We start from the raw sequence: 23,907 nt of genomic DNA on the forward strand, positions 1-23,907 counted from the left end.
CTCTTTTGACCTCACCCTCTCACCGTCCCCCCCTACTCACAAGGCAGGCAATACGCTTGACCTCATCTTTACTAGATGCTGTTCTTCTACTAATCTCACTGCAACTCCCCTCCATGTCTCCGACCACTACTTTGTATCCTTTTCTCTCTCGCTCTCCTCCAACACTACTCACTCTGCCCCTACACAGATGGTAATGTGCCGCCGGAACCTTCGCTCTCTCTCTCCCGCTACTCTCTCCTCTTCAATCCTATCATCTCTTCCCTCTGCGCAAGCCTTCTCCCTCCAATCTCCTGATTCTGCCTCCTCAACCCTCCTCTCCTCCCTTTCTGCATCCTTTGACTCTCTATGTCCCCTATCCTCCCGGCCGGCTCGGTCCTCCCCTCCAGCTCCGTGGCTTGATGACTCATTGCGAGCTCACAGAACAGAGCTCCGGGCAGCTGAGCGGAAATGGAAGAAAACTAGACTCCTGCGGACCTGGCATCTTTTCACTCCCTCCTCTCTACATTTTCTTCATCTGTTTCTGCTGCTAAGGCCACTTTCTACCACTCTAAATTCCAAGCATCTGCCTCTAACCCTAGGAAGCTCTTTGCCACATTCTCCTCCCTGCTGAATCCTCCCCCCCCCTCCTCCTCTCTGTGGATGACTTCGTCAACCACTTTGAAAAGAAGGTTGACGACATCCGATCCGCGTTTGTTAAGTCAAATGACACTGCTGGTCCTGCTCACACTGCCCTACCCTATGCTTTGACTTCTTTCTCCCCTCTCTCTCCAGATGAAATCTTGCGACTTGTGACTGCAGGCCGCCCAACAACCTGCCCGCTTGACCCTGTCCCCTCCTCTCTTCTCCAGACCATCTCCGGTGACCTTCTCCCCTACCTCACCTCGCTGATCAACTCATCCTTGACCGCTGGCTATGTCCCTTCGGTCTTCAAGAGAGCGAGAGTTGCACCCCTTCTCAAAAAAACAACGCGATCCCTCTGATGTCAACAACTACAGACCAGTATCCCTTCTTTCTTTTCTTTCCAAAACTATTGAGCGTGCCGTCTTTAGCCAACTCTCTTGCTATCTCTCTCAGAATGACCTTCTTGATCCAAACCAGTCAGGTTTCAAGACTGGTCATTCAACTGAGACTGCTCTTCTCTGTGTCACGGAGGCTCTCCGCACTGCTAAAGCTAACTCTCTCTCCTCTGCTCTTGTCCTTCTAGACCGGTCTGCTGCCTTTGATACTGTGAACCATCAGATCCTCCTCTCCACCCTCTCCGAGCTGGGCATCTCCGGCGCGGCTCACTCTTGGATTGCATCCTACCTGACCGGTCGCTCCTACCAAGTGGCGTGGCGAGAAGCTGTCTCCGCACCACGTGCTCTCACCACTGGTGTCCCCCAGGGCTCAGTTCTAGGCCCTCTCCTATTCTCGCTATACACCAAGTCACTTGGCTCTGTCATATCCTCACATGGCCTCTCCTATCATTGCTACGCTGACGATACACAACTAATCTTCTCCTTTCCCCCTTCTGATAACCAGGTGGCGAATCGCATCTCTGCATGTCTGGCAGACATATCAGTATGGATGACGGATCACCACCTCAAGCTGAACCTTGGCAAGACGGAGCTGCTCTTCCTCCCGGGGAAGGACTGCCCGTTCCATGATCTCGCCATCACGGTTGACAACTCCGTTGTGTCCTCCTCCCAGAGTGCGAAGAGCCTTGGCGTGACCCTGGACAACACCCTGTCGTTCTCCGCTAACATCAAGGCGGTGACCCGATCCTGTAGGTTCATGCTCTACAACATTCGCAGAGTACGACCCTGCCTTACACAGGAAGCGGCACAGGTCCTAATCCAGGCACTTGTCATCTCCCGTCTGGATTATTGCAACTCGCTGTTGGCTGGGCTCCCTGCCTGTGCCATTAAACCCCTACAACTCATCCAGAATGCCGCAGCCCGTCTGGTGTTCAACCTTCCCAAGTTATCTCACGTCACCCCGCTCCTCCACACACTCCACTGGCTTCCAGTTGAAGCTCGCATCTGTTACAAGACCATGGTGCTTGCTTATGGAGCTGTGAGGGGAACGGCACCTCCGTACCTTCAGGCTCTGATCAGTCCCTACACCCAAACGAGGGCATTGCGTTCATCCACCTCTGGCCTGCTGGCTCCCCTTCCTCTGCGGAAGCATAGTTCCCGCTCAGCCCAGTCAAAACTGTTCGCTGCTCTGGCACCCCAATGGTGGAACAAGCTCCCTCACGACGCCAGGACAGCGGAGTCACTCACCACCTTCCGGAGACATTTGAAACCCCACCTCTTTAAGGAATACCTGGGACAGGATAAAGTAATCCTTCTACCCCCAAAAAAAAAATATAATAATAATATTTTTTTGTAAATTGGTTATCCCACTGGCTATAAGGTGAATGCACCAATTTGTAAGTCGCTCTGGATAAGAGCGTCTGCTAAATGACGTAAATGTAAATACACAAGAATGTATGCACGCATGACTGTAAGTCGCTTTGGATAAAAGCATCTGCTAAATGGCATATTATTATTATTATTAAAATGTTTTGGCCACTGAGCAAATTCCAGGTCTGCTGAGCACAAACTTGAACATTATGAAAATTCTGTCGCACGTTTATTGTGAACACTGAGGGTGTACCCGCTTTAAGTTACAGTTATAACAGTGGCCATTTGATCATAATGTAGGCCTATCAGAGTGGCCTACCATAAAAAACTATGGAGAAAATGCATCCCATAACATTTTAACATGGAAATAGCAGTTATATCATTCAGCCTACAGTAGCAGCCAATGTGTGGTGTCCAATGTAGTCCTACATTCCATTAGACTTTTGGAAAAAATATGCAGGGCTTGACATTAACCTGAGGTGACTGAAAATGTGTTGTTTGATGCAAGAAACCACTTTACAAAATAAAGTTCATTATTATTCCCATACCATTATTACAGAGAATCAGACAAATGCTACCCTCTGCCTATTGGCTACTTAGCTAATTCAAGCCTGTCTCAAAATACAACATTGCCCCTTTAAGACAGAAAAATTTGTCTTTACCTGACATGCTTTTCAAAGATGGCTAGAAATGCACACATTTTGTGCTCTTATAGGAAGCAACAACTCCCCCATTGCTGACTACAAATGAGCTATAACTGGTGCAAATAACTCACTTACTAGCAAATAATATGAAAATGTGCACACGTGGCTACATGCAGCTCTCGCTTTGATCTCAAAATAAGCGCATCTACTCGTGACCACTCATGCTGTAAACACAGTCCAGTTCAAAGTGAATGGCACAGATCCATGACAATGGTCTATTTGCATATAGGGATACTGCAGCTCTGATTGGTTATGCCGCACCGGTCTGTAGAGTATGGGCTGAGTCGTGCCTGTCAATGCAATAGAATCCTACTCCGGTGCGTTCTGCCTACAAGAAAATCTCTTGACTAGTTAATTTTGTTTCGGTATGTTGCATTGAAAGTGGCTAATATTGGCAATTCCACAGTAGTGGGAAACTTTGATAATGTTAACTAAAGGGGAAAAGGCATGGCGTTTGCAACGCCAGGGTTGTGGGTTCGATTCCCACTGGGGGCCAGTATGAAAAAAAAATATGCACTCACTAACAGTAAGTCGCTCTGGATAAGAGCGTCTGCTAAATGACTAAAATGTAAAAATGTATCTTCTTCCTGGGGTGCTTTTGTTAAGAGCCCTGACGCTTGCTCTAAACGTGAACATGTATCACTTGCGTTACAGTTTCGGAAACATATCTTTCATATCAGGGAGAAATAATAATTTAAAAAACAACACTTAAATTACTACTCACCTTTATAGGGTTAGGGTTCCCACATGGTCATATCTCCATGTTTCAGCGCGTTTATGGAAGACAGGCGACCACCTGTGGTAACTAGCTAACTAGCATGCCTCCGAACACCTGTTTGTAAAGGAAGAAGGCTGCCAGAAACATGTTGTAACTGAAAAATACTGTCGGCTGCAACTGTGATAAAACGGGTTAAAATACTGTACAGTAAGAGTATATTTTGCATTTGTGAAATTATTTTGTTGTGATATGAAAGTAAAGGGCTTTATGTTTCTAGAACCATACTGCAATTGAGAATCGATTGACGTTTAGATGCCAGCCTACCTCTGAAAACAACATAAGGTCCTTGGACCTTAAGGAGTAATGGTAGGACACTTCTTAATAAGAGTACATTCTTGGGCTATGACATAACAAGAGAAACTGCACACAGATGCACTACCAAATTTCGAAATTGCACCTTGTGTATTCTACCATTTTAATGCTCAATAGTGTCAAGTTGCGTCAATTCAAATCTAGTATAGGAACAAAAAGAGGTCAATACACGTCTTCTAAAATAGACTAGTATTTTAATTAATGCAAACACTTGAAAGGTAAATATGATGTTCGTATATATGGGCCCACTGAAACACCACGCAGGGCAGTCAGAGAACTGAGCCATTGTTATAAGTTCTTCTTTAAATACTCTGACAGAGATAGTTCCCGCTCCCTGCTGGGCCTGTCAGAGTAGAGGCTGGGTGTGGTTTAAACTTACCCAACCTATCGATGGCGCACAGGCTGGTCCCAGCCGCTTGGTGCTTCACTGTTGCCGGGCATTAGTTGTTATCTTTACAATTTGTCTCGAGTCAGCAAACTCAGACATAGTTTGTTCTTCTTTGTAGCAGAACACATGTCCTTGAGCGGTTTAACAAAGAGGCAGTGTGTGTGTGAATCACAAGTCTGTCTCAGCCTACCCCCTAACGGTTCCTCACATTAATCACAGCTTGTTATGTTAAACAATCTATATCAGTACAGCACAAACGTATTATGTTTAATCATTAATGTATTCTTTCTAAGCTAGGCATCACATCTAGTTATAAGAAAATAGATCCCCACAATCCCCCTTTTCACACCCGCTGGGTGTGAACCCAAAATAAGAAATTGGGTGTCACTCATTAAAATACAATACAAACAAAAAGAATCACACTTTTATTAATAGGCAATAATGATAATAAAAAGGCCTTCAGTCCTTCCATCTACACCTAACTTGTACTAGGTTGGCTACCAGCCACCCAGGAACTTCAAACCTTCACATAAGGAAAGACAAATATTCACAATAGTTAAAATGGATTTATAAAACATAAAAACACAAACAGGGAATTTTGATTCCCCCTTTAGACACCCACTAGGGTGTCACTCCACCACCTCACCAATAGCAAACCAAGGGTCATCCTTTGTCAACCCCAGTTTCCTCCGAAAGCTAGACTCAGTGTCTGCATCTCCTTCTTGAGCCCCTAGGAGGGGCATCATACCAGCCGTATGCATGACATCTGTAACAGACTTTCTCAAACAAGGAATTACACAGGCAGCACAGCACATTAATATTAGAAACACAACTACTAGGGTCAGAAATCCAGTAACCACCAGTGCAGCATACTTACCAAACCACTCTCCCAACCAGGAGAACAGTCCGTTTCCCTCCATTCCAGCCATGCTCTTCATTTCAGCTGATAGTTTATCTAAACCAACTAGGGCTTTAGAGATACTCCCGTCAGGACTGGTATTGTTAGGGATAAACGTACAACAATGGCTTACCATTCTATAGACACCACCCCTTTCTGCCTGATCTAGAGCCAACCTCTTTTTACTAAGTCATAAGAGTGAGATGGCGGATAATTGTTCAAAGATCCCTTTTGTTGCATCCCTAGTCTAGCCAATAAATCGTTGTTGGTCGTAACAGATATAATTAATCCAATCCACAATTTTGCTTGTCACCCATCAAAAGAACGTGGTAGTAAACCCTTCCCCTAATTGTTTCATAGCTCGGTATTCATCCGATACCCCCCTTGGTATCCCAATCGCATCCATCTAAATAGGGCTATTCTCCTTCTTGTTAAAACTCCTCCTACATCTGTTTAATCCTTGGTTCCTGGTGACTAATTCTAACTAGCTGAACCAGTAGAACCAGGGCACACGTATCTAGCCACCCTTTTGGAATTCTCTGCCTTATACTGCCTTTAATGGCACACGCCCACCACACATCGGTTACAGGGGCTGTAAGGTTTAGAATTCTCTCCTGTGCTTCCGAATTTAAGTCTGTCACATTACTACTATCTTCAATTGATAATTGGTGATGTCTTTGTTTCTCTTTACCCCCCATCTGGATGTTCAGTCCCCCTCGGTCTCATATCCCCATCCCCAAGTGTGTTTAAACACTTGAGTCTAGGAACAATCCGCCGTGGGGGCCGAAGACGAATATAATGGGATTTTATAATCCCAAATTGCTTATTGACATGTACCCCACCCATTGGCTACGTCCCTAACCCTTATTCTGAATCTGACAGTCTGCCCTTCTCTGACTCCCATTTTGTAGGCCACTCGTCCTTGACGGTCAGTATGTCGGGTCGCTTCTCTTCTCTTTTACTTCTTAACAATGATAAGGGCATAGCACAATTGGTGGTGGATCTTGACATATCAAGACCATTGCCGAGACTATGATGCAACTCAAGTTATCCATATTCCCAAAAACCGCCAACCCTCTCCTGTCCTCAGTCTTTCTGCTTGGTACTACCCCATACTCACACCCTGAGAACACACTACAGTGATGATAGGTCGGGGTAGGAGATCTTCGTTAACAGAGGTGATCCCCAGACCCTATTGGTCCAGTTCTTCTCTCTAACTCTGCATGTGTTCAGTGGTGCTTGCATGTGTTTTTACCTTTTTGCAGTGGGTAACGTGGACCCAGGTTGCTCTTTCTGCTATTCTAATGGCAAAGGCAGTGACCAATATAACCTGATAGGGCCCTTCCCAACAGGCCTGCTTCCAGTTTTTCTTCTTTAGGGACTGGATGCTCACCAGTCACCTGGTTAGATAGAGTGGGTCACCTTCTCCTTTAGTTCACCTGTGGGGCACAAAACCTCTGACATACGGGTGTGGTTAATAAACTATCTTCACACGTGTTCAGCTCTCAATTTCTGACTGCATTCTCTTTCTAGACTGTATCTAAAAAATTTTTTTATTTTTTTTGTATTTTGTCCTCTCCTTCGTATATATTTATTGTTTAATCCTACCATCTACTATCATCCCCCTTTTGACACATGATTCTGCTCATGTGTCAATATTACCACCTACCTAAATAATCACTTAGGTAATATTGGTAATTTATCATCCAATTGCCATCCCTTATTTTATTATATTTTTTTAGACTATCCCTTGCTTCTTTATTGCTCCTCCCACTTCCTTTGTATTTTATGGCGGCTAAATTAGACTTTCATTCAGTTCAGAATCAATAGTAATCCAATCAATCAATCCCTTATCTTGTAAAAACACTCATGTTTAGTTCAAACTCTGTTCTACCCCGGCTCTCCCGGGCTTGACCTGAAGACTGATGGTTGGACATGACAGGTCCATATTTAAATCTTTCAAACCTAACACAAACCCCCTAAGTTTAACATAACAACCCTTTATAACCATCATACTAGGTGTGTTGTTTTTTTATTTGAAAAACCCAATTTGAAAAACAACAACCACAAATAGCCAGGCCCCACTTAATTTGGTAGCTCACTTTTATGACCTAAATACTGCCTAACTTCACTACTGCTCCCCCTCGCCCTGGGCAACATTCCAATGAGATAAGCTAATCTCTTTCTCCTGGTTATACATTTTGTTAACCTTCAATTACCATCAGTAATCTAAAGATGGTAGTACACACAAAACATGATACAGATATCCCCAGTCCTAACCCATCAATAATTGTTTGTATCAATCTAATTCCTCATAACTAATCCATAAAACCACTAAAAATTCCTCGAGTATACAATGATTATTTAATTGATTACCCTAAATCTGCTACATGTGATCTCATCTCAAATGATCCATTATCAATTATTTGATCAACCCCCCTAGGAAAATCTGTCTCCCCTTCTATTGTTCCTGTCCCCCCTGTAAATGTCATATTTCATTTTTTTGCCAATACAATCACGGTTACATCAAATGTTCCCTCCTTTGGCCATTTAGTTACTATCTTTCTGGTCCTTTTTCTCATTTGTTAGAGATATTACCAATATCTTCACTATTTTCTGGGAACCTTCTCTTCATGATTGCTACTGGTGATCCTGCCATCTCTACTTCTGGTGTGGTCTAATGTCTATATTAGGGTGTAAGGTAAATTATTCCTGTTGTCTTTTTCAGCTAAACATTTTATATCCCTCAGTTAATGGTATTTTCTCCCTAATATATCTTCATACTCTTCCTCTTTCCCTAAATGAGATTTAATCCCTTGCCTTTCCTCTACTATCCTTCTATCATTACTGGATCAATGATAATAACTGTAATAACTATTAATAATAATTGTAATAACTATTTAACATTAAATTGTGCCTTTTTCTGATAATGTTATAATTGTAGCCTATTGCATTACTTTAGTTTAAAATATACGTTTGTTTATTTAACAAATCTAGAACCCACTATAGGTTGGTGCTATTCCCTCAGCATAATAGCTAAAGCTACTTGCATCCCCTGGTCCCCGTAACGAAAATAAATTATCGTTCTAGAATTCACCACTGGTGTTAAGCAACCTATCGAATAAAGTAATAACAATTAGAATTTATCAAAGCACTGCTTTCCAGTCAAGTATTTAGACCTCTACTTGAAATCTTACAGCTCAATCTAACTCGCTGGTCTGTCTCTATTTTTTTTCTCTCCCGCTAACCAGAGCCATAAATTATTCTCCTTTGTCCTCAACTCAATTTTCACAGCTCTATCGCCATTTCAGTTCGCTATTCAATTTCTTTAACTGTTCTCTCTGAGGCTATTACACAATTCAGTTATTTTCCCAACATACTCTCCGTGATCGGCCCATGGCAAAAGTGTCCTCTGGGCATCCCCTGAAACCCATTGCCCTCTAACGGCAGCCCAAACCTTACTATTCCTGTTTTGGGGTGGGTCATTCCTTCTACCGCTCTGGCCACATCCTCTGTGTTCATGGCCTGTCTGCTAAATGGCATATTATTATTATTATTATTACTGTATACATCTAAGGTTGCTGGGGACCCTTTCATTCCCCGCCAATAGATTAGGTAAGGCTATCAGTGGGTACTGGCCCCCTCCTAGTCTCTCTCTCTCTCTCACTGCTTCTTCATGCTCTTCTCCCATGTCTATATAGTGCCCTCTGGGAGGTGAAACCGGTCTGTGCATCATTTGTGGAGAGGTTGCTCTACTTCCTTGTTTCCTCTCCTCGCTCAGGTCTTGCATAGTTTGTTCCATTTCCTTCAGCTGTTTCGCGCCTCTTCTTACTTCCTCTTCCAATATTTTCACTTTCCTTTTTCTTTCTTCTCTCTCTCTGTCCTCCCTTTCCTGATTCTTCAGTTCTGTTTGGGTCAAACCCCCATCAAGCATCAGGCTTCCCCTGTCGCCGTCACCCATCAGGCTCATACGACTTTCTTCTTCCTGTAATCTGGACATGTTCTCAACCCCGTCTCGTATAGCTCTTGCTGCTTCTAGCAGTGCCCCACAATATCCAGTGTTGGAGCCATTAGCTTTGGTGCCTCGTATGGGGGTGGAGACGTAGGCAGTTCTGGGTATAATCTTGGTGGCGGTTCCGTAGGAAACCTGGATCCTTCCTTCTTGTTCTGCTTCTCATTATTGTTCTGTTGTTCTTCCCACATTTTCTTAAGTTTTCCCAACATTGCCAGTCCTATTCTTTCCTTCAGCCTTGCTTTTTCCATTGCTTCCTTGATTTTACCCCTTCTGGGTTCTCCCTCTTTCTTCCATTCCCCCTCTGTTTTCTGGGTTTTCCGCTTCAACGTTTCCAGTATTCTCCCTGGTTCGCCTCCTACAGGCACTCCATCGGGGGATAGTATACAACCATTCTCTATCCATTCCTTATAGAGTTTCTCTCCTCGCCTGCTCCATTCCTTCCCGTCCTTTCCTCCATTAGTTTCAAGTGTTATTAGGCTTGGTGGGGGTGAATTAGGATGTCGTTTATTCAGCGTGAATTGGCAGAGAGAAACAGTTCAGGGTGGAATAGCTTCAGACCGGGGTAGGAGCTGAGTGGGGGGGAGAGCCAGTAGTCCGGAGAGCTGGATGACGAGGATATCAGACAACAGATGAGCAGGTTGCGGCGTCGGAATGGCAGGTAGGCAGGCAGCAGGAACAGACGGGATCTGGTCGAAGGAGAGACAGGTTACAAAACGTGGCAGAAACAACTATAATGCTGAGATAGTAACAACTAGACTGAGATTGCTGTACGGGGCCAAGTTACCACAGGTAGTGTAGGAACGAACTGGCGCTGGAGAGGTGTCCAGCCCGGGTAGATAACTGCTGGTTGATTGATGACAATGAGCCGCAGCTGGAAGTAACGGAGCATGAGAGAGAATGGCCACGCCCCCTGACCTAGATCCTCTGACTGGGCTGCACAGCAGGGGGAGACAGACACAGACAACACACACACACAGGGGGAAAAAGGAAAAGGGAAACAAGCGGGAACCGGACCAACAGTGCCGAACCGTAACAGTACCCCCCTCAACGGGCGCCACCCGGCGACCCACCCGGCTTGTCAGGGTGGTCCCTATGGAAGTCAGCCACCAGCTGCGGATCCAGTATAAATCGTCGGGGAATCCAGGACCTCTCCTCGGGACCGTATCCCTCCCAGTCCACCAGGTACTGAAGCCCTCTACCACGCCTCCGGACGTCCAGCAGTCTCCGCACCGTGTAGGCTGGATGGTCGTCAATATCTGCGGTGGCGGAGGGGGATCCACAGGCGGACACAAAGGGCTGGAGGAGACCAGCTTCAGCTGGGACACGTGAAATGTAGGATGGACTCTCATGGCCTGGGGAAGCTTCAACCCGAACAGCCGAAGGGTTGATGATGGAGTCGATCTCGAAAGGACCCAAATACCGGGCGACAGCTTACGGGAGTCAGTGCGCAGGGGATGTTGCTGGAGGAGAGCCAGACTCGCTGACCAGGCTGGAACTGGGGAGCGACTACCCTGTGCCTGTCCGCCACCCTCTTGTTACGCTCTGCTGTCCGTAGAAGGGCCTCACGGGTGTCCACCCACACCTTGCGGCAGCGACGAAGGTTATCCTGAACTGACGGGACGGCTAACTCCTTTTCTTGAGACGGGAACAATGGCGGTTGGTACCCCAAAGCCGCCTCAAAGGTGAGAGGCCGGTGGCAGATGAGGTGAGGGAATTGTGGGCATATTCGACCCACGGGAGATGTTTGGCCCAGGTGGACGGGTTCTGGGATGTCACACAGCGTAGAGCAGCCTCCAGGTCCTGATTGGTCCTCTCAGTCTGGCCATTGGACTGGGGATGGAAACCTGATGAGAGACTGACAGAGGCACCCAGAGCCGAACAAAACTCCTTCCATACCCGAGAAATGAACTGTGGACCTCTATCGGACACTATGTCCACAGGTATTCCATGGGGACGGAATACATGTAGGACAAAGAGGTCGGCTGTCTCACTGGCAGACGGTAATTTTGGTAATGCAACAAAATGGGCAGATTTAGAGAATCTGTCCACGATGGTGAGTATGGTGTCATTACCCTCAGACATAGGAAGTCCAGTGACGAAGTCCAAGGCCACGTGAGACCAAGGACGACTCGGGACTGGGAGAGGCCGCAGCAGGCCCGAAGGAGCCCTGTGGGAAGCCTTATTTTGGGCACAGATGGAACAGGCCGCCACGTACTCCCGGACGTCAGCCTCGGCGGATGGCCACCAAAAGTGCCTCTTAAGTAGCGACAGTGTACGGTTCATACCAGGGTGGCAGGAGAATCGTGAGGTGTGGATCCAGTTGAGCACTTGCGGCCGCACGGCTGCGGGAACATAGAGAAGGTCGGGGGCCATCGGCCGGTCCAGGTTCCAACTCTTGTGCCGATCGGACGAGGGACTCGATTTCCCAGTGAACAGCCGCCACCAAACAGGAAGCGGGCAGAACAGGTTCAGGATTGCTGAAGTCTTCATTGTCTGTAAACTGGCGAGAGAGAGCATCAGGCTTGACATTACGTGTGCCAGGACGATATGTTAAAATAAACTTGAACCTGCTGAAGAACAGAGCCCATCTGGCCTGACGGGAGTTCAGCCTCTTGGATGACTGGATGTAAGCCAGGTTCTTGTGGTCTGTCCAGACTATGAAGGGTTGCTCTGCTCCGTCTAGCCAGTGCCTCCACTCCTCCAACGCCAACTTGACAGCAAGCAACTCCCGGTTACCCACGTCGTAGTTCTTCTCAGCAGGGGTCAATCTCCTGGAGAAAAAGGCCACAGGATGGAGCTTCTGGTCCGTGGGGGAACGTTGTGACAGGACTGCCCCCACCCCGAATCAGAGGCGTCCACTTCCACAATAAACTGCAAACTAGTGTCTGGATGAATAAGAACAGGTGAGGTGGTGAACAGTTCCTTCAATGTACTCACAGCTGACTCGGCCTCAGGCGTCCACAGGAATGGCACCTTAGGGGAGGTGAGCTTGGTCAGGGGGCAACCACTCGGCTGAAACCCCTGATGAAGCGGCGGTAGAAGTTGGCGAAGCCCAGGAAGCGTTGTAGCTGCTTCCGAGACGTGGGTGTGGGCCACTCCACAACCGCTCTGATCTTGTCAGGGTCTGGTGACACTTGTCCCCGCTCGATAATAAAGCCCAAAAAGGGGACGGACTGCCGGTGGAACTCACATTTTTCTGCTTTCACATACAGTTTATTTTCCATGAGGCGTTGGAGAACCAGACGGACGTGGGAGACGTGTTCATCCTGTGACTTAGAGAATATTAGAATGTCATCCAAATAGACAAACACAAAACGGTGTAGAAAATCCCTCAACACATCGTTAACCATGGCCTGAAACACTGCTGAGGCGTTAGTGAGACCGAATGGCATGACTAGGTATTCAAAGTGTCCGAGAGGGGTATTGAACCCAGTCTTCCATTCGTCTCCCGGCCTGATCCTAACGAGGTGGTAAGCGTTACGTAGGTCGAGTTTGGTAAACACGGTGGCACCATGAAGGGGTTCAAATGCTGAGTTGATGAGAGGCAGGGGGTACGTATTTCTGACTGTGATGTTATTAAGTCCTCTGTAGTCAATGCAGGGGCGTAATGTTTTGTCCTTCTTCTCTACAAAAAAGAACCCAGCACCAACAGCGGAAGATGAGGGACGAATGATGCCAGAGGCTAGGGAGTCGCCTATGTAGGTTTCCATAGCTTCTCTCTCAGGACGGGACAGATTGAAAAGCCGACTGGACGGCAAAGGGGCTCCAGGCAGTAACTCAATAGCGCAATCGTATGGCCTATGAGGTGGTAATGAAAGTGCCTTGGACTTACTGAATACCTCGGCCAGGTCCAGGTACTCCTCAGGGACTGAAGAGAGGTCTGGGGTTTTGACAGGGGAAGCAGGGGAACCTACCGAGGGCGGAATAGCCGACCCAAGGCAAACAGAATGGCAGTGAGTGCTCCAACTGTGTATTTTGTGGTTTTGCCAGTCAATATGGGGGTTGTGAATGCTAAGCCAAGGGAAACCGAGGATAAGGGGGAGGCCGAGGAGGAGACTACTTTAAACTGGATGGTTTCTTTGTGATTGCCGGACAGCATGAGAGAAACGGGGACAGTTTGATGGGTGATGTTGGCAAACTGATGGCCGTCAATAGCGGTTACTGTTATAGGCTTAGGCAGGGGCTTAACAGGGATCTCAGCCTGAGTGACCAGGTTAACGTCAAGGAAACTATCCTCAGCACCAGAGTCGATGAGAGCAGCTAGTGGGAGAGATAGATTCCTGAACTGGACTGTAGCTGGGATAACTAGACGGGGTGCTGTGGGCATTGAGTCAGGTGTAGCACTCGCAAGTATGCCCACTTTTACCTGCGAGCTTGGTCTTTTGGGCGAACCGGACAGTTAACCAGGAAATGAGTGCGGTCCCCACAGTACATGCACTCACCAGCCCGCATGCGCCGTTCCTTTTCGGCAGGGGACAGACGAGCACGGCCCAGCTGCATGGGCTCGTCTAGTTCCGTGGAGGGATCCGCTGCGGTGTGTGGGCGGTGTCCGAGTGGTGGTGTAGCTCGGGCTGCAGAAAGCGAGGGGGCCCCGCCTGCGGTGTGGACCCGACCGCCCCTCTCCTGTCTCCTCTCCCGTAGCCTGTTGTCTATTCGTGTAGCAAGGGAAACGAGAACATGAAGGTTAGCAGGCTCATCACGAACAGCTAGTTCATTCTTAATCGTGTCACTTAGACCGTTAACAAACGCTCCCTGAAGAGCTTCGTCATTCCACTTGGAATCGGCTGCCAAGGTCCAAAAATCAATGGCGTATTCAGCCACGCTACCCGTGCCCTGTCGTAGCTTCAATAGTCTCTTTGTGGCGGTCCCGGCATGGTCCGAGTGATCAAACACAACTTTCAATTGAGAGGAAAAATCGTCAAACGACAGGCTGGCAATCTGCTGAGTAGAACAAGCCGCTTCTGCCCAAATCAAAGCTTTGCCCCTCATTAACCCCAGTGCGTAATGTACCTTTGAGGATTCCGTGGAGAAAGACAGGGGCTTCTGTTGGAACACCAAGCGGCACTGAAGCAGGAAACCACGGCATTTGTTCAGGTCCCCGGTGAAAGGTTCGGGTGAGGTTGTAGGGGGTTCCCGAAGGGCAGGAGCGGAAGCCGAGCCTGGAGCCACTGTAGGAGGAACAGGCGGAGGAGAAGCAGAGGGAGGAAGGGTAGTGAGTGTTACCAGGTTAGCTACCTGAGAGGTGAGATGAGATACTTGATCCAACAACTGCTGGTTGTTATCCACAAGAGTCCGGATGAGTTGGTCGTGTTGTCCCAATAACATTCCCTGTGAATGGAGGGCGCATTGTACGCCATCACCCGTTGTTTCATGTGGCATCTCTGCTGAGTCCATGTTTGGCCAGTTCGTTCTATTAGGCTTGGTGGGGGACTCAGGTGCAGAGACGGACACACGGACAACAGAGGGTGAATTAGGATGTTGTTTATTCAGCGTGAATTGGCAGAGAGAAACAGTTCAGGGTGGAATAGCTTCAGACCGGGGTAGGAGCTGAGTGGGGGGGAGAGCCAGTAGTCCGGAGAGCTGGATGACGAGGATATCAGACAACAGATGAGCAGGTTGCGGCGTCGGAATGGCAGGTAGGCAGGCAGCAGGAACAGACGGGATCTGGTCGAAGGAGAGACAGGTTACAAAACGTGGCAGAAACAACTATAATGCTGAGATAGTAACAACTAGACTGAGATTGCTGTACGGGGCCAAGTTACCACAGGTAGTGTAGGAACGAACTGGCGCTGGAGAGGTGTCCAGCCCGGGTAGATAACTGCTGGTTGATTGATGACAATGAGCCGCAGCTGGAAGTAACGGAGCATGAGAGAGAATGGCCACGCCCCCTGACCTAGATCCTCTGACTGGGCTGCACAGCAGGGGGAGACAGACACAGACAACACACACACACAGGGGAAAAAGGAAAAGGGAAACAAGCGGGAACCGGACCAACAGTGCCGAACCGTAACAAGTGTGGATTTTAGAACCTTCAATATTCTTTCCGCTTCTCCACTGGTAGTCATGTTTTTCGTTTTAATTTGTAATATTCGTCCGTTATTTAATTATTTAAAGTATATCTATCTATTTATTTAAATCAAATTATTCCCACCTAATTAGTTAAAGTCGGTGCATATTTATATTTCAACGATAAACCAAATTATTTCAGTCTAATTATTTAACCAGTATTTTGCAGGGTCAAACATCAAACGTTAAATTAAATAATAAACCAAATTGCTTCAACTTAATTATTTAAAACCAGTATTATGCTATGTCAAACATCAAACGTTACAGTTCAGTTATATCAGTTCAAACGTTTCAGTTTAGTCATACTAGTTATTAATTATTCTACCTTTATGTTCCCAATTGTTATTAACGGGTTATACGGTTTAAGCAGCTACAGACTTCTTTAACTCCTAATTTGTTTTCTATCAAGGTATAAAGGTTTATTAATTTTAATAACCCGCATTCACTCTTTTATTTCATTTGCAATCACTCTTTTATTACACTGGGATCATTCGCACTCTCATTCATACAACACCCTATACTTTAAAGTGCTCCTCCGATCTGGGCTGTACCCCCAAGTACAACTCCCTGCCGAAGCGCAACACTATAGTGTACTTTAAAGTGCTCCTACGATCCTAGCCGTACTAGTTACGGACCTTGCCGATAGCGCAACACTATCTAAAATTTTAAGTGTCCCTCTGATCCTAGAAGTACCCTCGTAGTTACGATCCTTGCCAGTAGTGCAACACTTTTAATCCAATAATTCCCTATACCCCCAGTTCCCACCCCTGGTGTTCCTAGCCTGAGGGTTTCAGTATTTTCCCCGATCCTAGCCGTACCCTCGTAGTTACGGACCTTGCCGGTAGAACAATACTTTATGGTACCATGGTTTAACATCACATTCACCACAGGTTTGCATGTCACAATATGGTGCTTATCTACTCAGAATAATTCGTATAATAATTCATAATTTAGTTCACTTACATCAAACAGGTGTTTCACAAAATTAATTTGGATAAAGCCAATGTGCAGAACTTTAGTTATATAACAATAGGTGTCTGCTTACCTGTTTTTAGTTGTCCGGACTCTTTGTGAAACACACCGTCCAACGACAGCGATGTCCAATCGGCCGGACAATACCCAGCGAAGTCCCTCTACCAGATCACGTCGGGGTCACCAATTGTCAAGTTGCGTCAATTCAAATCTAGTATAGGAACAAAAAGAGGTCAATACACGTCTTCTAAAATAGACTAGTATTTTAATTAATGCAAACACTTGAATGGTAAATATGATGTTCGTATATATGGGCCCACTGAAACACCACGCAGGGCAGTCAGAGAACTGAGCCATTGTTATAAGTTCTTCTTTAAATACTCTGACAGAGATAGTTCCCGCTCCCTGCTGGGCCTGTCAGAGTAGAGGCTGGGTGTGGTTTAAACTTACCCAACCTATCGATGGCGCACAGGCTGGTCCCAGCCCCTTGGTGCTTCACTGTTGCCGGGCATTAGTTGTTATCTTTACAATTTGTCTCGAGTCAGCAAACTCAGACATAGTTTGTTCTTCTTTGTAGCAGAACACATGTCCTTGAGCGGTTTAACAAAGAGGCAGTGTGTGTGTGAATCACAAGTCTGTCTCAGCCTACCCCCTAACGGTTCCTCACATTAATCACAGCTTGTTATGTTAAACAATCTATATCAGTACAGCACAAACCTATTATGTTTAATCATTAATGTATTCTTTCTAAGCTAGGCATCACATCTAGTTATAAGAAAATAGATCCCCACAATAGTAAATTGAGACTGACTGACATAAATTAAAATGATCAGGCTTGTGCAGGGATGCTGGTAGTTACTACAGTCACGAATAACGTTGGGTTCCATCCAGTTGGTCGCATGAAGAGTCAAGGAAACATGATTTTACAGAATTGACTGATAGGGATGTGAGATAGAGGAGCGTATAGCCATGTCCATTGTTACAAGCTGTCACTGGAAATCAGTTCATGGTTAAAATTGACGTATTTCATGAACGTCAACTTGGGAGGAAATTGTATTTAACTAATGCAAAACAAAAACACAGCGGGTAACCAACTGTTCAGAAGATATGCAGAAAAACCGCCACTCACATACCACAAATTCTTATCTAGGATGTATTTTTCGGTTGCATTTTCTGTTATTATGTACATGCACACCACGAAAAAGACGGTGAAAACATGTAAACACGTTACCGACTGTCACGCCCTGGCTCTGGGGACTCTAGTATGTTGAGCCAGGGTGTGAGTTTTCATATGTTTTCCATTCTAGTTTAAGTATTTCTATGTTGGCCAGAGTGGTTCTCAATCAGAGGCAACGAGTGTCAGCTGTTGCTGGTTGTCTCTGATTGGGAACCACATTTAGACAGGCTGTTTTCCCACAGTGGTTGTGGGATCTTGTTCCAAGTAGGTTGTGTTTATCTAAGGACGTCACGTTATCGTTTTGTTGTTTTTGTTCGTGTTATCTTATTTAATAAATATGTTCGCAAATAACGCTGCGCATTGGTCCTCTGTTCCCGACGATCGTGACAGAAGATCCCACCAAAACTGGACCAAGCAGCATGTCCAGGAGCCATCGCCAGGGGAATCTCTAGCGGATCTCCGTGGCAACCTCGACTGGGTCAAGCCTAGTGAAGAGCAGAGAGGGTGGACTTGGGAGCAGTGGAGGAAGAGTCTCGACTGGGTCAAGCCAAATGAAGAGCAGAGTGGTTGGACTTTGGAGCAGTGGAGGAAGAGTCTGGCGAGAGATAGGGAGGCTTGGTCCACGGGGAGGAGAGACACCCAGATTTTTTTTAGGGGGGGGCTCACGCCGTGGACGACGGGGCAGCAGGAGGCCGCGATGGAGCGGTCCAGCGGGTTTGCAGAGGAGGCCGCCAGGTTAAGGGGGCCACTGGTCACAGAGGAGAGGGAAAGTGTAGAGGCACGGCGAGAGGTACTGGGGTGTGTTACCAGTCCGGTCCGGCCCGTTCCTGATCCCTGCGTAGGGCCAGTGGTGTGTGTCCCCAGTACGGTCCGGCCTGTTCCTGTTCCTCGCATCGAGCCTGTGGTACGTGTCGTCAGCCCGGCCCGGCCTGTTCCTGCTCCCCGCACCAAGCCTATGGTGCGCGTCGCCAGCCCGGCCCGGCCTGTTCCTGCTCCCCGCACCAAGCCTATGGTGCGCGTCGCCAGCCCGGCCCGGCCCGCTCCTGCTCCCCGCACCAAGTCAGTGGTGCGCTTCGTCAGCCCGGTCTGGCCCGTTCCTGCTCCCCGCACCAAGACAGTGGTGCGCTTCGTCAGCCCGGTCCGGCCCGTTCCTGCTCCCCGCACCAAGCCTATGGTGCGCTTCGTCAGCCTGGTCCGGCCTGTTCCTGCTCCCCGCACCAAGCCTATGGTGCGCGTCGCCAACCGGCCCGACCTGTTCCTGCTCCCCGCACCAAGTCAGTGGTGCGGCGTCGCCAGCCCGGCCCGGTCCATTCCTGCTCTCTGCACCAAGTCAGTGGTGCGCCCGTCCAGCCCGGTCCGGCCCGCTCCTGCTCCCCGCACCAAGCCTATGGTGCACGTCGCCAGCCCGGCTCGGCCTGTTCCTGCTCCCACACCAAGCCAGTGGTGTGCGTCGTCAGTCCAGCACAGCCCGTGCCTGTTCCACCGGTGCCTGGTCCGGTACCGGTCAGCTGCTCCACGCCGGAGCTAGAGCAATCCGCTCCACCAGTGTTCAGTCCAGCTCCGGCCAGCAGGGCCAGACCGGACCAGGGGTACTTTGGGGGGTTAGAGAGGGAGTGGGGATCATGCCCGGAGCCGGATCCGCCGCCAAGGCGGAGTGCCCACCCGGTCCCTCCCCTGTGGTGTTTGGTTGGCGCGGTCGGAGTTCGCGCCTTTGGGGGGGGGTACTGTCACGCCCTGGCTCTGGGGACTCTAGTATGTTGAGCCAGGGTGTGAGTTTTCATGTGTTTTCCATTCTAGTTTAAGTATTTCTATGTTGGCCAGAGTGGTTCTCAATCAGAGGCAACGAGTGTCAGCTGTTGCTGGTTGTCTCTGATTGGGAACCACATTTAGACAGGCTGTTTTCCCACAGTGGTTGTGGGATCTTGTTCCAAGTAGGTTGTGTTTATCTAAGGACGTCATGTTATCGTTTTGTTGTTTTTGTTCGTGTTATCTTATTTAATAAATATGTTCGCAAATAACGCTGCGCATTGGTCCTCTGTTCCCGACGATCGTGACACTGACAACCAGGTCGATATGTTTATTACACCTTTGCAATAGATTCCGAGACCCTCTGAACAAGGCATCCATGCTTATTTCCCCTTGACCTCGGCGTTTATAGGGTCATGTCTAATAAGAATACAGCTTTTGTCAAATTGACGTCAAAAGTTGTTGCATTTTAGCTAACCCTGACGGACCCTAACCATTTTCCGAACCTTAGCCTAATTATCCTAACCTGCTACGTTAATTATCCTAACCTGCTGCGTAAATTCTCCTAAACCTCTTCGTGAATTTTGACAAACGCTGTATCCCTTCTAGACAAAAACCCCTTCACAATGTTGACAGCTGACAGCCAGGACTAAAGGGGAGTTGGTCATGATTGAGCGCTATTTGGACCACTCACGAATCTTAGCTGAGCGCAACAACCAATGGGAAAAAATGTAAAGGCGGGACATCCTGTGTGTTAATATCTTAACCCCCCTGTACAGGACATTGTTTGTCAGGTAATGCACCATAACGTTGGATGCCAGCCGCCGATAAACCCCACTTAAGAAGAAGAAGAAGAAGAAGAAGAAGATTGTTTGTCAGATACAGTAATTAACTGGTCTCAAACGCTAACAGCAATGTTTTGAGTGCAGCCTCTTCGTTTGATACAAGATTACTGAATATAACGATTAAAACTACTCAAACGCAAATCGTTTGTGGTCATTAACATGTTTCAACATAATATTTTCGGATAAGGGGAACCTTGATTACGTTCAATCAACCATAGTTTGCAACCATACTTTCTAAACATGCTGTGCAAATGTAATAGTTCCGGCAGTAATATTTGCTATTACCCTAATTGATGTGCATGCTCAGTAGAGTAATTTGATTTAGGCTATCAAATGTACTTAACGTTACAGTGGTGTAATGCAGTGGTTCCCAACCAGGGATACTAGGACCCCTGGGGGTACTTGGCCTATCCACAGGGGGTACTTGAGAAGACTCATGAGACCATAGGCCTAGTGGTAAAATGCACACAAGGGGGTACTTCAAGGGTACTCTGGGCAGAGCAAAATTCAGTTGGTGGTACAGTAACCGAAAAAGATTGCGAACCACTGGTTCTGTGTGTCTTTTTGGTGAATTCATGCCCGTATCTCTATCAAAATACATGCAGAGACTCACTCCGTCATCACTCTGTGTTGCATTCGTTTCGCTCTATTCCCAGTGAAAATATGCAGCAACTGTGCAAATAACCTGACATTTGCCAGAGATAGCTACTAAATTATAAATTATTCATAAATTATAAGCATTGCTTTATACTTGCAAATAGATTGTTTTGAGGCATCACATCATTGGAATTTGCGCGTGGGACAACTGGAATCTCTCTCCTCAGCACCACCACCATCCCATCCCGGAAGTGACACCATCAGTTTTCCCATTTCAGGAAGAGCATCAGCATCTTCAATGCGTTGACAACGGAGGTTGAAGCCGTGACCACAACCGCGTTTGGACTGTCACATTTTTTCTTTTAAAACACAATTTGTCGCAGTTTGGATTCATAAGACAGGTAATGAATCGATTCAAGCGGAAACAATAGCTGTTGTTGTCATATTGCTAGGGGATTTGGCCTGCTAAGACATATAGCTAACCCTGAGGTTATTGCTAGCTAGCTAGCAAGATAAGCTAGCTTGTTGTCAGATCCACTTTAGCCAACGTGACGTTAGGTAGCTACAAGGCCCTTGCAGGTTAATGCGTAGATATCTTAATCGATCCAGTTGTCAATGAACATGATAGTTACGTTAGGGAAACGTTATATATACGAACAGTATAGCTAGCTAGCTAATCATCTTACATGTGTTTGTGTCAGATGCAGGCTCTTGGAAAATGTCAAGAGAATATTAGCTAGCTACCTAGCTATAGTTAGCCACTCCCCGTGCGCCTGTGGTAAGTGACACCTGTGCTGGCTGTGTTGTTAAATTTGTTCGTCCATGTTTTGGCACTCACGCGCTTCAACTCTTGGCAGCTTTTAGTGTGTTTTTTAGTTGACATGATCTCATGCAGTCTGACGTTTGCAATATCCTTATTTCAACATGCGTAGGCAGGCTTGGAATTCTTCTATGTTACATTTCAGTTCACTGTAGCCTTCATTTACATTTTATTGTAAATGGGTAAAATGTCAATTTGATAGGTGTGTGTGAGAGAGAGAGGGGGAGGGAGAAGGAGAGGAGAAAATATGCATGCCCAACCAGACATTTTTTCATATCCCTTCCCTATATTCTCTGTCTTAATTATTTTCCCTGCAGTTCGGACAAATGAAGTGACAAACAGGATATGATGTCATCGTTCCAGGTGGTGGGCTCTTCGCCCAGCAGTGTCATCGGCGTCATGGAAACATCAAACTTTGCCCATGTCATCTTCCAGAACGTTGGGAAGAGCTTCCTGCCCCAGGAGGCACTGGAGTGTCGCTACACCCTCACCTCCTACATCACCCCCAACCCCAAAGACTGGGTGGGCATCTTTAAGGTACAACCTACCCTACTTACAACCCACCCCAAAGACCAGTGGGCATCTTTATTAAGGTACACCCTACCCTATCTACACCCCACCCAAAGACTGGGTGAGCGACACTAGATCTCGCTTAGCCCTGCATCAGTACTTCTCACACAGTTTGGTGCATTGACTCATCAGAAGCTATTCAGTCATCCTATGCAGTCATCACAGGTCCTAAATGTAGCTTCATGACCCTCCAACTAAAAGATCATGTCTTTTTTGTTTTACTTTCTTTCATCAACCTGATTCTCTTCTCTCTATTTCAGTGTTTTGGTTTTTGCCCTAACGTTACACAGTTGATTGAAATTATCAAAGCTTGATAGTGCTAGGGCAAAAACCAAAACGTGCACCCCTTGGGGTCGCGAGTACAGCTGGCCTATTTCCTTCTACAGATATTTTTCCAGTAGCTGTGGTGTGGTTATTAAATGTACAGAGGGAGGTGGGAGGAGGCAGGGAGAACAGATAGGTTTTGCTGGGGGGTATTTTCTGGTCCGTCTCTCTGGTCTAACCAGATATTTTTTTCTATTTGCACACATCCTTATTTCTTTCTCTCTCTTCCACCTCTCCCTCTCTTGTTGCCCTCTCCCTCTCTCCCTATTTCTCTCTCTTCTCTTTCATCAGGGCCATCAAATCTCACACTGAATTAACAGGAAATGTGAACGAGGAAACCTAATGTCTCGTAAAGACACAAAGCAAACATTTATCATCCTTTAAGAAGTTACTTCAAATCCACCCAGCTAAATTAAAAAGGAATATAGATGGTGGGTTTATTTGGAAAATGTAGATTGGAAAATGTAGATGGTTAATCTGCACTAATGAAAACTGTTTCATGGTGAAGTGTTGTGTGTGATAAAGAGTGTTTATTTCCGCAGTTAGAGGTGGTAGGCTTTTCACATGAAAAGCTTGGCATGAAAGAGTGAAACTCGGTCACAGGAGAAATTATCAAAAACCGTCAGTTTTTCAACCCAACACTCCTCCCTCTTCACGCTTTTATCTTCTCCTAATGCTTTTCTCTTGTGCCATGACACTAACCCCCATCCTCCTTCCCCCCGTCTCTCGCTGTGTGTATGTGTGATTGCACTACTGAGAGAGCTCCAGACACATACATCTAGCACAGCTGCTTGGGCACTTACTCACACTACCCTTGACACACACACACACACACACACACACACACACCCTGAGGCTCGCTGACACACAATATGTAGGTTAGGTACAGGCTCCCCCTACTGGCTATATACTGTCATTGATACTTGCTTCCAAAACCCAGGTTTGGTAACACAGGGATTGGTATTGGCAACACAAGGCCCTGATGATACCATGTTGATACCATGATAATAGTCATACACTTAACACACTTACCCATGTATCAAACAAAGTAAGATTGGAATGAGATTTTAAGTTTTTAGACATATTGTTTTCTAATGCAATTATATGCATCAATGCACTTGGATCAGCTCTTATGATGTAAAACACACACACACACACACACACACACACACACACACACACCTCTATAGCTCTGAAAAAGCCCCTGATTCAGGAGGTAGTGGAGTTGTGGCATGTAGCTGGGAGAAACCCGTGCAGTAAGAGTGTAATTAACATGTCATCGGACCGCGTGCATACACCTCTAAGTCG

General features: G+C 46.8%; 1 protein-coding gene and 1 pseudogene across 1 annotated transcript in view; one reads left to right on the forward strand and one right to left on the reverse strand.

Annotated features, from left to right (window-relative positions):
* The window catches only part of LOC121585795, a 54,502-nt pseudogene extending 51,446 nt beyond the window's left edge, over positions 1–3,056 (reverse strand).
* An 18,115-nt stretch (positions 3,057–21,171) lies between these two features.
* LOC121586688 (tax1-binding protein 1 homolog A) overlaps positions 21,172–23,907 on the forward strand; it is a 52,592-nt gene continuing 49,856 nt past the window's right edge. The window contains exons 1-2 of the mRNA XM_041903605.2: positions 21,172–21,286; positions 22,023–22,242. Of these exons, the coding sequence (XP_041759539.1) occupies positions 22,051–22,242 (192 nt within the window). The 5' untranslated portion in view covers positions 21,172–21,286; positions 22,023–22,050. The remainder of the gene's footprint in view (positions 21,287–22,022; positions 22,243–23,907) is intronic.

The sequence above is a fragment of the Coregonus clupeaformis genome, chromosome 17, assembly GCF_020615455.1.
Source record: "Coregonus clupeaformis isolate EN_2021a chromosome 17, ASM2061545v1, whole genome shotgun sequence".
NCBI lineage: Eukaryota > Metazoa > Chordata > Actinopteri > Salmoniformes > Salmonidae > Coregonus > Coregonus clupeaformis.